The sequence below is a fragment of the Parambassis ranga genome, chromosome 1 (genome assembly GCF_900634625.1).
Source record: "Parambassis ranga chromosome 1, fParRan2.1, whole genome shotgun sequence".
Lineage (NCBI taxonomy): Eukaryota > Metazoa > Chordata > Actinopteri > Ambassidae > Parambassis > Parambassis ranga.
The window spans coordinates 3,105,032-3,119,124 of record NC_041022.1 but is presented as its reverse complement, the minus strand read 5'-3'; the positions used below and the strand labels follow the sequence as shown (position 1 = coordinate 3,119,124).

Below are 14,093 nucleotides of genomic sequence, written 5' to 3'. Positions count from 1 at the left end.
GCTAAAGTAGCTAACAGTAGCATATTACTTGTGCTTTACTCTCTCTCTCCACAGCTCATACCAACATTAGAGTTAGTATAGATCAAAGCAAAGCTAAAAAACATAAATGTTGTTGTGATTTATCAGATTTATTAAAGATAATTTAATAATGCTAACGTTACGACGATGGTTGTTACCAAACCAACTTTTTAAAGTTCCACTCCACCAAAACCACCACAAAGTCATTTAATGCAGATCTGAACAGTGACAGTGTTTCACTTTTTAAAACTGAGGATGCAGTGTGTCGACATTTTAACACAACTTGGAAGTGATCCCTCTTGAGCGGGTTAGCAGGGGTTGTTCAGTGTGACTGGCTCCTCTGTTCATTCTGCTTCACAGTGTCTAGTTTCAGTGTCTAGGTTCATAGAAATGATTGACCTCTGATCAGAAGGTGTCTCAAGTTTTTTTTTTTAACTCTTTGTGAGGGCCTCGGGTACGACACACGTCCCCGAGCATTCTGCAGGCTTCTGAACCTTCAGAGAGAAGTCCACCACGGGGCACCCCTGTGTCACGCAGCCCATGGAAATGATGTCCACACAGGGGGAGAAATACAGAGTGATGTTCTCTGGGGTGACTCCGCCACTGGCTTCAATGAGGAGAGCTGGGAACTCGGCCTTCAGTGCACCAGCTGCAGCGCGGAGCTCCTGCAGGTCAGGGACAAGACGAAAGCAGGAAAGGACCTGGTTTATGTTTCATTACAGGTTCCATCAATGTTTACTGCCAATGTGTGAACAGAGGAGGAGCTAGCCTGCCTGCTAACACAGAGAAACTGCTGCTAATTTAGCAAAACACTGAACAGCTTACTGAATCTAATAGTGTTATTAAGTGACTTTACATGACAAGCTACCACATAAATCCCCCTGGAGCTTAAGTGAAAATGTTCATTCTGCCTCACAGTGACACACAGCTTCAACCTGGCCTACAGAACAGAACATTTTCTGACTTGGCACCCGGAGAAACAGGCAGGAGGATGTGAGATATTTCACAACTACCGCTTTGAGAGATCGACCTCTGATAGGAAAATGTTCCCTCTGACTGTCTTCTGAATGTGTGATCTAAACATCGTCATGGGTTTGACACTTGATGCAATACAAACAAATAATGTAAACAGAACAGTGCAAGGCAACATCGAGCATGTGATCCTGAGGCACGGGGTGCTAACTGCACGTCTCTGCGGCTCATCTGCTTCATGTTTAGAGCTGATACTGTACACAAACCATGGCATGACAGCTGTCCACAGGCCAAAACATCTGCATGGGCCCCTGGTGGCTGGCTGCAGTAAAGGACATGAACCCCACCTCCTCCATGTTAGTGGAGCTGTACCTGAGATTGAAAGTTGTCCAACATGACGATGTCTGCTCCTGCTCTGGCTGCCTCTCGGCCCTCCTCTGTGGAACGACACTCCACCTCGATCTTACTGCTGAAGCCGCACACAGAGCGAGCAGCTCTCACTGCCTGTCAGTAACACACAGGGTGTAAAGTTTTGTGAACCTCTCTGTTACCTTCACTCTTCGTTTACAGACCTTCGTTTTGAAAATAAAAGATTCCGTGTTCTCTAACCTCAGTGATACTTCCTGATGCCCACACGTGGTTGTCCTTCAGCATCACCATCCCACTCAAGTCCTGCCTGTGTGTGGACACACCGCCCACCAGCATGGCGTACTTCTCCACCAGACGAAAGCCTGGGGTGGTCTTGCGTGTGCCAGCCACTTCTCCATGCCAGCCTTCCGCCTTCGCCTTCGCCTGGAGCTGAGAACAGCGAGTGGCGATCCCTGAGGCCCGCGCCAGGCAGTTGAGAGCAGGCCTTTCCCCGAGGAGGAGGGCGCTCGCTGGGCCTCTGACCACAGCTGTCAGCGTGACAGCATCCGGACCTGTGAAATGGAAGACCGGTCAGAAACTGCAGTGATGTCACTGATTATCAGGATCCTCCATTTTATATTGAATGCAGGAGGTAGCAGCAGAACCTCTATGGAGATTTATATCTGCAGCTGTCACCAAGGAAGGATCTCCTGTCATCATCACATGTGATGTCAACTGACCAATCAGCATCCATTAGCAGGATGCTAGCATGGTAAATGTATCTGTGCTGTAAGTCAAAGGTTTCTTTTTCCAATTCAATTTGATTGGTTGATTTTTAAGATGATTTACTGAGTCCTTTACCCTGGATCCTGTAAGTTACATAGCACAAAATGTAACAGCTGGAGGAAACTAAACAGCTGCAGCACCTGTGGGACCCGAACCCTGGACTCTGAGTAAAAGTCAGCCGTACCGAATGTACAACAACATCTGCGGCTCTCTCTGCTCCGTGGTCGGTGATTGGACAACACAATCATGTGTTCTGTTAGCATAAACAAAATGTTGTATGTTGGGCAATACGTCCATATGTCCAACAGCATAAACAACAAACAGCGGTTTTTGGTTGGAGGACATGTTGGAGATGCACTAGTGAGTATCAAACTGAACCCTGTAGGAGGGTTTATCCATCTTTATTTACAGTCCATGCATCTTCTCATATGGATGAACAGGACGTCATTCCTGCCGTCTGCCGTCAGACTTCCTGTTCCTGACCTGGTGCACGTCACACTGTTTTGGCGCTTTGTTTATGTACATATGTGTCTTTATTTATTTATTGTACCCTGCTTCTACAACAACCTCATTTCCCTACAGGGATTATTAATCTTAATCCTAATCTTAATGTGTGTAACACCATTAAAAATGAATGTAATAGACTAATATAATGTTCCTAATTTGGATCTGGATGTATGTATGTAACGTTTCAGACACTTTGCGATGCCCACCGATCTCAGCTCCCTCCTGGTAAATCCAGTTCACGGTGCAGCCGACCTCCATGAACACCGCCGTGAAGAAGGGGACCCCTGCCAGAAGGGAACGAGGTGTTTTACACAGCAGCCACGCCTCCACATCCTGCGATCCCACGCACACTGCTGCGGGGTCAAAGTTCGGCGTGTCCTCTGCCAGCCACTCTTGTGCCAGCCGGGTCAGGGCGTGGCGTGGGATTGAGTGGGCTGCTGGGTGTTCCGGTGGAGGCATTCTGTTCCACAAAGTTTATGTAAATATATAGGAAATGTATTGTTCCAATTGATGTAAAAATGAGAAATGAAACTTTACTGGTGCTTCCTTTTTTTTAACTTTGTGATTTAGAGATTTTATGGTTTAATTGCTGTTTCTCTTTTTCCAGAAGAGTAGTTAAATAACTGCACACTGACAAAGCAGATTTTAGACTTGTGCCGGCCTCCACTGAAGACGCTACCATTCTATCACACGCACTGAATATCAATATGACTATTCATTCTAACTATTCACAGGATCTGATCGGATCTGTTAGAAGAAACACAAGAGGTCTTCACACTTACCCTGTCCTCTTCTCCTAGTCACAGACCGCTGAGTGTTGGAGCTGAGCACATAGAACAGCAGGGAAAATGTGACGTGGAATTTGACCCTGTGTCCATGTAGGAATGTTTACAAGCTAGCCATGAGTTAGCAGCACAGAGGCTTATTGATTGTTTTCACGGGAGACTGAGGCCAGAGTGCACGCTTGGAGAAATGAACAGAGGATAAGTGATAGATGGGGGGGGGGTAGGCCGCTGACAAGATCCATGACAAGATCAAACTCCCAATCACCAAGAGGTCAGCTTGAGCTTCAGCATGTCCTGAAACTCCCTGACAGAGACAATCTTTGGTTTCTGAGGTGGATCCTTCAGAGAGTTCTGCAGCAGTTTGTAACCATGATTAAGACTCCACCACGTCTAACCACGGCCTGGAGAGAGTCTCTGACTCAGTGAGGTCTGTGTCAGGGTGATGTTACTGGGGCCGACTACACTGATATCAGACAGCTGCAGGAGGAAATCAACAAGTCCACCATTGCCCAACCACTGATCACATGATTCACACCCTCACACTGATACCTCTTCCTCTAAAAGGGCGGGGAGGCCATTTTAACATCCTCGCTGCTGTGGATCACTTTGTGGAGGTCCAAGAGGCTGACTTCTACAAAGAGGGGTTCTGCTTAACAATCACTGCAGTGTGTGAATGCAGGAGGGGACTACTTTTACCTTGTCTGCATTGAACTTATCAGTCAAGTCCAACTTAGTATTTTTATACTGACAAATAAATGTCAATTGAGTTCTTTAGTAGTACTTCAAGGTAGGCTAATAAGAATACCTTTATACATAATATAATAATAATAAATAAATAAATCCCTTATCTAAAACCTTATCAGAAAGCCTGAGAAGTTGTCGGTCACTGGTTCTATTTTAAAGAAAGAGTTTCAGACAGTATAATAGCAGGAAGTGCAGCTGTCTGTGAGTTATTTTTGCGTTTCCCCCCTTCAAATACTAAAAAGCGCCTGTGACGTAATTCCGCAACGTACGCACTCCCGCTGCCCAGTCGCGTACACGAGCCGACTGTGCCGTTGCCTCCAGATCTTGAGCGGAGCGGCGAGCGAGAACCAGGAAGTGAAAGCACACACATGGAGGGTGTGTCTGCCCCTGCCACTGGGTGTTTTATTTTTAAAAACACGGCCCTCCTCGGATAAAATAAATGGGAGACGCGGCGAGGACCAAGCGGCGGGAGCAGTTAAAGCGATGGGCCGGGTCCTGCACCGACAAAGCGTCGGACGTGCCCAGGCGGACGCGGCGAGGCAACGCCGGGGACGGAGCAGCGGATTCCGAGGCCGAGCTCTGCGAACCGCCGAAGGAACAGCCACTATCTGCGGGCAGAGATGAGTCCAGCCCGAGCCTCAGACGACGGTGAGGAAACGGGCTCCTGACTGTTTTACACTGCCGCCCGGGGCTAGCACCCTGCTAGCTTAGCTTAATGCTAAAGGAGGGTGTTGTGCGTGGGTTCGGGACGGAACAACAAAAAAACCCTCACAACTCAGCTTTCTAATAACAACACTTGTTTAATGAAGCTGTTGATGTATATTTATTGTTGTCTGTGCACATCTTTAACGCCAATATTTCTTGGCTACGTGTTAGCTAGCTAGCAAGCAGAGTCTCCGGTAATCTGTCATATCTTTTATCGTGCAAACTGTGTTTACAGGTATTCAGCCATAACATATGCGGTCTAAGTGTATTCCTGCTGATAATCCAAGCATTGATTATCTCATTTAAAGCTAAGATATAGCCTCTAGCTAATTGATGTGCGGTTTAATATGACAGTATGTGTGACAAATGATCAATCGGTGTGATTATTGGTGATACAACGTCAGTAATTATGATGACAGAAGGACTAAGGACAAAGATATTCAGCTTAAAAATCACAGTAAAGAGGTTCTTGGTGTTGTCAACGTCGGGTCCACAGCTGTCCAGAAAACACACGTCAGCCGGTTCGGTCCAATACACCATCCTCCTACTAGGGAGGACTGAATATGTATCAATCCGCAGCTGAAAATAATCCCTATGTGAAAATGATTGGCCAATGTTTGCAAACAGAAGTGACAGAGCTGTCAGGAAGTATTAAGAAAGAGACCGGTGGATGTTTTTGTAACGTTTTCCTGTGTGCTCTGTCTTCAGGAAGAGGGTGAGGTTTGACCGGGCCGCAGAGTTCCTGGCTGCTTGCGCCAGCGGGGACACCGAGGAGGCCCAGGTGATGCTGGAGGAGGCCAAAGAGAGCAGTAGGAGGAATGGGGAGGAGGCAGTGGAAGTCATCAACTGTTCCAATGCAGATGGAATCACAGCTTTGCACCAGGTGAGGGAGAACCCTCCTGCTGAGGTTTCAGTGACGGTACCAGCTGATGACATTTTTGGTCCCCCTCACAGGCCTGCATCGATGGCAGCATGGAGATTATAACCTTCCTGTTGGAGCACGGCGCCAAAGTGAACCAGGTCGACAGCGAGGGCTGGACGCCGCTGCATGTTGCTGCCTCCTGCGGCCACCCGGACATTGCTGGGTGTGTAATTTTTGCATCAACAGTCAGAGCAGCGTAACAGCTGTGCACAACAGCAGTCTTTGACAGTGTGTGGACGTCAGAGCGGTGCAGCGTGGGTGCCAGGGTATTTCTGCATTCAACAATACTAACATTGTTGTCGTGCTTGGCAGGACAACAAGCCAGCTAAAGCATGAGTGGGCTGGCACACAAGTGCATGCAGCTCAGACGATTTAAAAGATGATGCTCTTTATTTCCCACAATCTGTAGTTCTCTGTCACTGAGTTGTGCCTCTTGACCTCACCTTCAGTGTACCTACACCTCAGATAACATGATGGGATTAGGCGTTCCTCATTTAAAGAAGAGAATAGACTCACACTGTTTGTTTTGTTTAGTTTCCTTTTGCAGAGAGGTGCGTCCCTTTCTGCCGTGAACTGTGATGGCGACGTTCCTGTGGACATTGCTCTGGATGAGACGACTGAGTCCCTTCTTCAGGAGTACACCAGGAGACAGGGTGAGCGATGGTCTTGATGGTGATCAAAGCCTCACCTCCTCGTTCGTCTCTTTGTCGTTGTTCTGTTCCCATTTCTTCTTCCTCTACCTCCATGTTTATCTAATGAGTGTTTACCTTTTTGCTGCCAGTGTTTCGGGCCTGCTTAGATGTACATATCTGCTACTGTTCAATTCAATAATAATATTGATTTATTATGTTTGGAGCATCCTCAATAATAGTGGAATATAATTTTATGTTTACAGACTGGAGACGGTTTAATAAAGACATAAACGTAGTCGCTATGACATGTTGATCCAGGGATGAAAAATGAACACCCTGGAGGTGCCAAAAAAACAGCAGTTCCTCTATTGACCACAAGAGGCTGGCTCTAAAAATGAGTCAGTCCCCACAGACCTCCATGTTAAAATGTCCAACTTGACAGCAGGCGATATTACAGAGCTGAGTGGTTAGGACATGTTAGGACAAGCCTTCCTTAACGCCAGCATAAGCATAAACGTTTAAACCTTGTCTTCTAAATATGGACACTGATAACTTATTTCTTTGTCCAGGTGTGGATTTAGAGGCAGCTAAGCGACTGGAGGAGGAACAGATCATGACAGACGCCCGGGCCTGGCTGACTGAAGGCGCACCAGCCGACGTCAGACACCCGAAGACGGGAGCGTCTCCTCTGCACGTGGCCGCAGCCAAAGGCTACCTAGAAGCCCTGAAGTGAATATCTCTGACCTGCTCTGTACCGACACTGTGTGGATGAATGTGTCTCCGGATCAGGGTCCGATTGCTTTCTGTTCTTGATCTTCCAGGATACTGTGTCAGTGCGGGCTGGATGTGTCGGCGGTAGACTTCGATGGCTGGACGCCTCTCCATGCTGCCGCACACTGGGGTCAGGAGGAGGCCTGCTGCATTCTGGCTGAGCAACTGTGCAATATGGAGGCTCGCAGCAACGCGGTGAGGCGCGGAAAATAATGAAAACTTCTCCCGTCACGTCACACTTTAACATGTTTTATTCTTTAAAGTTTGCTTTTAATGTGATGTTTAATTTTAGTTCTCTGACATGAACTTTGCAGGGACAGACGCCGTTTGACGTCGCAGATGAAAGTGTTGGAGAGCTCCTGCAGGAGCTGTCGCAAAAACAAGCCAACGTGAGAGACTGTTTGTTTTAATACACCTCTGAGTTCCAGCTCAGAGCTTTGGTCACTCTCACGGTGTTTCTGTTTCTCTCTCAGTGGCGCAATGAGCGGTCCATATTGGACAGGCAAAACCAGCCAGGCTCCAACGCTGCGAACGCACAAAACAAGCGGCGGAGGTTCAAATCCTAATTTCACTCATCCTACAATTTATCTGTGAACTGGTTCCTATTTCACATAATCACAGATCCATCAGTAAAACCCCTGCCTGTCTTTTTTTTTTTTAGGAGCTCAGTGTGCAGGATGAGCAGTAAAGAAAAGATGACGGTGCAGGACCAGTCTAAAGAGAGGGGCGTCTCAGGAGGCCTGGAGCTGAGCGAGGAGAAGGAGAGCAGCCCCGGTAAACCAGTCTGGACATGAGGACATCACTCACTGTAAATCTGTGTCTTTGCCCTGATTCCTGATTGTCTTTTTTTTTTTTTTCCAGAAAGCTCCACCCTGTCCAGTCCAGACACCGAGAGTGTGACCACATCCACAGTCAGTCCAGCAGACAAGGTAAGAATCCAGAAGCATCGGACCATCTGATGTCCCTTGAAAATATGATACTTCTTCAAACATTGATTTAAAAAAAATGGACAAAATTTTTGCTTATATTTTCCTCACAAGAACAACAACATGCTAACTGCTACTAGCTAGCCTCAACGATTCTCAGTCCTTGTTTGCGACAGATGGTTCATCCAGTCAGCGGCCAAGAATTCCTTTCAGCCGCCATGATGCTTCTTTGGATGATCATAGCTGCAGAGATTCAGAACTATGAATGACCGAGAACATTATTATACATATATATGATTGCTCCTAATCTGTTCAGACACCAGAGGAGAAGGAGAAAGAGGAAGAGGAGGAGGGGGAGAAGGAGCAGGACAAGGCGAGCCGCACTGCCAGAGTCCAGCCGACTCCTCAGACAAGAGACCCTGCAGGCGAGAGTCCAAACACTCCCAGCACGGACCGACGCAAGTGAGAAACAGACGGTGGAATATTCAGCAGCAGTGTAGTGATGTACCGCAGATACATGACGCAGTGTGTGTGTGTGTAGGTTTCAGGCTCCTGTTAGAGATGAAGAGTCGGAGTCTCAGAGGAAAGCTCGCTCTCGCCTGATGCGGCAGTCTCGCCGCTCCACACAGGTACAATAACACAACCCGATTACATTTATTGATTTTTTTGTGTGTGAAGAGAAGCTGTGTGCACGACCACAACACAAACCAACACAGTCATTTAGCCTCATTTACAGACATCACCTTGTGTGTCTTTCCATGTATTGACCTGGACACAGAGTTATTAGTTCACTGTGTGTGTGTGTGTGTAGGCAGAATCCTCATGTGACTGTTAGAACCCAACACTGTTTACCTTTACTGACTGACTGACTGTCACTTAACTGGTATAACAGTCATTCTGTGTTAGTAATGAATCATGTGAACAAACAGAGTCCTTTTACAGGGTGTTTAAACTCTTTGTTCCAGCATCACACTGCATAAATACCTGATGAGGCTGAGGGAGGCCTGGAGGTGACATAAGGTCTCTGAGTACTTTTTATTTGTTGTGTTTTTTGCTGGCAGGGTGTGACTCTGACTGATCTGAAAGAGGCTGAGAAGAATGTGGGTAAAGCTGCTGATGCTCCACCTCGCAACATCCAGCCCGTCAGCCCCATCGTCACAGTTACGCCTGCTGAAAGGGGTGAGTGAGGAGAACGCGTTATAGTCTAATAAACAAACAACAGATGTCTGAACGGTTTCAGCGCCCAAATCAATGATCACACCCAGAAACTATGAACAGGGTTTCCGAAAATGCAGCTAAATCTAAAAGTGAAAAACAAACATCAGCAAAACACAAACAAGAAAAAAAAACATTCTGCACTCCTCAGCACAACCAGGAGGCCATGATTGACTCACATGTGACCAGCAGTCACATGACAAAATATCCTCAAATATGTTTGAAGTGAAGGCAGAGGAGAAGCTGGTGTGTAGAGGCTGTGAAAATGCCAAGTTAAACCACATACTGACGTGTTGTGTGTAGTCTTGTGTTAGCCCTGAGCCCTGATTGCGCTGTAAAAAGAACACACACATGAAAAAAAAATGCAGCCTCCTCCCGTAAGGAGGCCGGTATCGGTGGTGCCGGTCTCACTCATCTTGTGGTCGGAGTCTTCAGTTTACTCTAAATGCAGCCAAACAAAAACAAGATGCGTGGAGTATCGTGTGGGCGGAGGGCTCGTCAGCACAGTGTCTTTCAGGGGAAGTGTGGTTTTCTCACATGTGCTAAAGGCTACTGCTGCTTCAGTGTGTGTGTATCCACCCTTCACACACACCTCTCAGTGGGCTGTGTACATTCTCAGATCTAAACCCCAACCCCCGCCACCACCACCACCACCACCACCCCCCGGCCCCTGACTGACATCATGAGGGAACTCACTCAGTCTCACTGCTCAAACGTTTAGCTCGTATTTTCTTCAGAACTCACTGCGTTCAGGTCTGGACATGCAGAGAGGCCGCTGATACAGATAAGATGGCTCCTGTGTTGACACGAGGTTTGATTTGGAAACAACTCCAGCTTCTGAATATTTAGACGTGTGTGTGTGTGTGTCTGTGTCATCATTTACACAGACTACACAACATGAGTGATCACAGCTCCCTATGAGTTAAACCTCACTTGAATGACTCCCCCCCGTGCATTCTGGGAGTTGCAGTTTGGGACACCGCAGCCATTTCTTTTCCCTGTTTTCCTGCTCCTGTCTGAGTTCAGGCTTGTTTTTTTCCATCCGTGTGTTTTCTGCTGTGTGTTTCAGACACGGATCCGGTGAAGCAGGTGGAGACGGAGGGAGATAAACGTCTGGGGGTGAAGGACAGGAGGAGAGTGAGGAGGGAGAGACGCTCCACCGGCATCGTTCAGGTCGAAGCAGAAGTAAGAATCATCTTCGCTGCTGAGTTCAGCAGAGAAATTCAAATAATTCCACTGTTTCTGCAGCAACATGTGAGGCTGACGGCAGGCAGAGGGCAGCCAGCACTTCCTCTTTGTTATGATGCAACCAGAGACTGGAAAGAGGAAACTACAAGTTGTGTTTTCTAAAATGTTCAGATTTAAATGAGTAGATTAGGAATAACATTACGAACACAGGAGCACTGGACTGTGTTTACATGATGTTTGATGTCAACCATCTTGTTTTTCAGAATGACGATGAAGAGGCTCGTCTGGAGGACACACACAGTAACAGCACCTCCACGTGAGCTCAGCTTGATTCGTTTTTATTAAGTTGATTAGTTTTGACCCTCTGAGTGTCTGTGGCATTTGTTAAAGGGGAAGTTTGAAAAGTCTCTTGTGTGTCTCTGCAGTGGGAGTCAGCTGGGAGACTCATCTGCAGACTACAGAGCGGTACGTGTCTGACCCACACACCCACACACACACACACACACACACAAAACACACACACACACACACACACAAAACACTCCTGAGGGCTGAAAGTGAGAAATATCTGCACTAAACCAACTGGCTCTGAGAGAGAAGTGAGCAGAAATCTGATAGACTGAAGCATAAAACACACACACACACACTCTCTCTCTCACACACACACACACACAGTCTGTTTCAGATCCTTTTAAATTTCTACAGGTTCATCTCTCTGTTCACATTCCAGCAGAGGGTGTATTCACGTTCTTTTATCTTCAGCATCTTCACATTGTTGCACACTGACACTGTGTGTGTGTGTCTGTGTGTGTCCCTCTCTAGCTGTACATCCAGGTGCTGCAGGAGAACCTGGCCATGAAGGAGAAGCTGCAGGAGATGGAGCTGCTGCTCAGCCAGAATAAAGTGGAGCTGGAGAGACTCCGACAGGTTCGGCAGGTTTGCTGCTGCCTCTGACCTTTAACTGTCTGTGTGTGTGTCTGTGTATGTTCCTCTGTGCCTGTGTGTGTGTGTGTGTGTGTGTGTATCTCTGCGCCTGTGTGTGTTTAAAAAGGAGGTTGTGTTGTTGCCGACAGTTTCAGTCGCACCACGTCGTCTCTCCAAACACGTGTCTGAACCTGAACCTGCTTGTTGTGGCATCTTATTTTGAAATGAGTCTGTTTATATTTATCACAGCAGTTGTGTAGTTTCTCAGTTCTGTGTTTAATTTGATGAATTAACACTGATTTGTTTTTGGCAGAGTCAGGAGAGCGCCACAGACAGACCGGCCCTGCTGGAGCTGGAGAGATTTGTGAGTCTGCTCTTTTATTGTGAAGGATTTGTTCTGTTTCATGATTCTTATTAGACTGAGAGAGTGAGTGAAGCGTCAGAGAGGCTGTTCACAGCGTTACTCTCACTGTTCTGTTCCACAGGAGAAGCTGGCCCTCCAGAGGAAAGCAGTGGAACTGGAGGACGAGCTGAAGGTACGACTCAACAGTTCTTATCTACTGAACTCCAGAACAAAGTCCTGAAGCTGTGAACACAACACAAAGCTCCACTACAAGTACAGAGAGCTCAAACATGTCAGATCACACAGCTGTTAGTGACTCAGTCTTCCCTGAAATCCTCTGTCAGCAGGGATTTTTGGTCATTAGAATCATCAATATCATTTGTTTTTTCAGAGTAACATGATTTCCGAGTTGCTCTATGTACAGTAAGGGATCATTTACAGTCATATCGATCAATCGTTAATGACATTTTATGGCTGTTGCGTGTCATTTTATCTCCAGTGAATCTGACAGTGAGGCTCATTCACTACATATGATGCATTCAAGAACATTCGTAAAACTGACTGACTGCAGAAACTTTTACTGCAAACCTTAGATCTGATGCATTCAAAGACCGTCAGAAGGTTTATACAGTGTCTTTCAAACAAATAATCAAACACACTGTGTGTGTGTCTGTGTGTTTAGGTTCTGGGGGACCTCAAAGCAGACAACCAGAGGCTGAAGGACGAGAACGCCGCTCTCATTCGAGTCATCAGCAAACTCTCCAGATGAATCTGGAGAGAAAGAAACGGCAGTATTACAGGATGGATGATTTATTCAGAGACACTTTTAACACGTCTGGAGCTCTGTGTAGGTTTCAGGGTCGCCGCCTTGGTTTGGGCCTCTTATGTTTTGGCAGATCTACTGTATAAGATGCTGAACTGCACCTCCTGTGGACCGAAGGGACGTTCCTGCTCACGTCCCGATTTTATATTCAGTTTTTATTGTCGTATTTTTTTTTTTTTTTTTTTAACTGGAATATTTTCATGTGCTTCGCTCCAGTGATACTTTGTATAAATTGAGAGACTTTAAGCCATGCACAGTGGGAGCCTACACTCATGTTTTAGATAGGAAAACAGGAAAAAAAAAAAAGACTTCAACGTGCCAAAAACCTGCCCCAGTCTTTGCATGTCTATTCACAGGGGGGGGGGTGGTGGAAAGTCGGTCAGTGTTGTATCTCAGGACGAGTTGTGGGTCGATGCTTTCTGCTGTAACAGGTGGACCAAAACGTGCATGCTCCTCCCTCCCTGCTCCTCTGAATGTATATTTAAGGTGTATATTTATGTACAGGAGCTGTCTGTCCCTGTGACGCGCCGACGCAGCGGTGCTCTTTAAATGTAGGGACGTCAGCGACAGCCAATGTTCAGAGGGACCGTTTACACGACATGTTACAGGTGTGAGGTCCTTCAGGAGGCCAGCTCCAACTGTTAGTACTGTATTTTACCTGGATGCTCCTGAAAGCAGCGAAAGTGTTCACCCTGTGACGGACAGATGGGTCAGCCTCTGAATGTTTACTCAGAAAAAAAGCATGTCAAACTGTACTTTGATGCTGTGCCTTCCACACACATTTGTACGTAATATTTCTACTCTGCTTTGGCAGCGTACACTGTTAAGTATAAAATACATTATGGGCAAAAATGATTAAAATCTGAAGCTTCTTTCTGTTTAAAATTCAACTTCATTATCATGTTATTGATTATTTTTCATGTTGGGTTTATACTAACCTGATAATAATGTTGCTGTGACACAGTCTGTCCACCAGAGAGTGCTGATGAGCTCCACTTATCCATCCTTTCAGTGTCCTAACCTGCTCCGTCCTGTAACAGGGTCAAAGGGCAAAAGAGCCACACACACACACATTTTGGAATATGGGAGGAAATGTGGGAACCTGTGTCTCAGAGGGACCGACAGCTTGGAACCAGGCACCGAGCTGTGAGGACAGTTGTGTGGCGGACACACAAAAAAGACAAACTCTTACAGACACACAATAAACGTCAGATAAGCCTCCAGCCGTGTGACGTCTCTTCATTCAGTCTGAAGTGTGTCTGACTGTGTGTGTGTGTGTGTAGGTGTCCATGTGACCGTGCACATGCGTGAGTGTGTGTGTGTTTGCATAAATATAAGCATGCGTGTGCATGTACATTTACACAGTAGTGTGTATGTATGTACATATGTGTGTGACAGGTATGGTATACATGAGTGTCTGTGTGTGTCTGTGTGTGTGTGAACACATTCTAAATGTGTGTGCATGTGTATACATATGCATACGT

General features: G+C 46.6%; 2 protein-coding genes across 3 annotated transcripts; one reads left to right on the top strand and one right to left on the bottom strand.

The window, feature by feature from the left end:
- Positions 1-107: 107 nt before the first annotated feature.
- LOC114437094 (nicotinate-nucleotide pyrophosphorylase [carboxylating]-like) lies at positions 108-3,568 on the bottom strand. The gene is made up of 5 exons (XM_028407547.1): positions 3,414-3,568; positions 2,838-3,091; positions 1,600-1,910; positions 1,363-1,494; positions 108-683 (listed from the first exon to the last, which is right to left on the bottom strand). Exons 2-5 carry the CDS (start codon positions 3,088-3,090, stop codon positions 450-452), a joined length of 930 nt encoding a protein of 309 aa, XP_028263348.1. The 5' UTR covers position 3,091; positions 3,414-3,568; the 3' UTR covers positions 108-449.
- Positions 3,569-4,448: 880 nt separating this feature from the next.
- ppp1r12c (protein phosphatase 1, regulatory subunit 12C) lies at positions 4,449-13,499 on the top strand. 2 transcript variants are annotated; one of them, XM_028407205.1, is made up of 20 exons: positions 4,449-4,808; positions 5,574-5,748; positions 5,820-5,950; positions 6,322-6,440; positions 6,989-7,148; positions 7,241-7,385; positions 7,505-7,579; positions 7,664-7,743; positions 7,852-7,964; positions 8,052-8,119; positions 8,433-8,578; positions 8,658-8,745; positions 9,178-9,295; positions 10,401-10,516; positions 10,783-10,835; positions 10,945-10,984; positions 11,342-11,455; positions 11,757-11,807; positions 11,929-11,979; positions 12,469-13,499. In XM_028407205.1, exons 1-20 carry the CDS (start codon positions 4,600-4,602, stop codon positions 12,553-12,555), a joined length of 2,139 nt encoding a protein of 712 aa, XP_028263006.1. In that variant the 5' UTR covers positions 4,449-4,599; the 3' UTR covers positions 12,556-13,499. The 2 variants fall into 2 exon arrangements, with proteins under 2 accessions (XP_028263006.1, XP_028263093.1); XM_028407292.1 differs by having other exon boundaries at positions 4,600-4,808; positions 11,342-11,446.
- Positions 13,500-14,093: the final 594 nt, after the last annotated feature.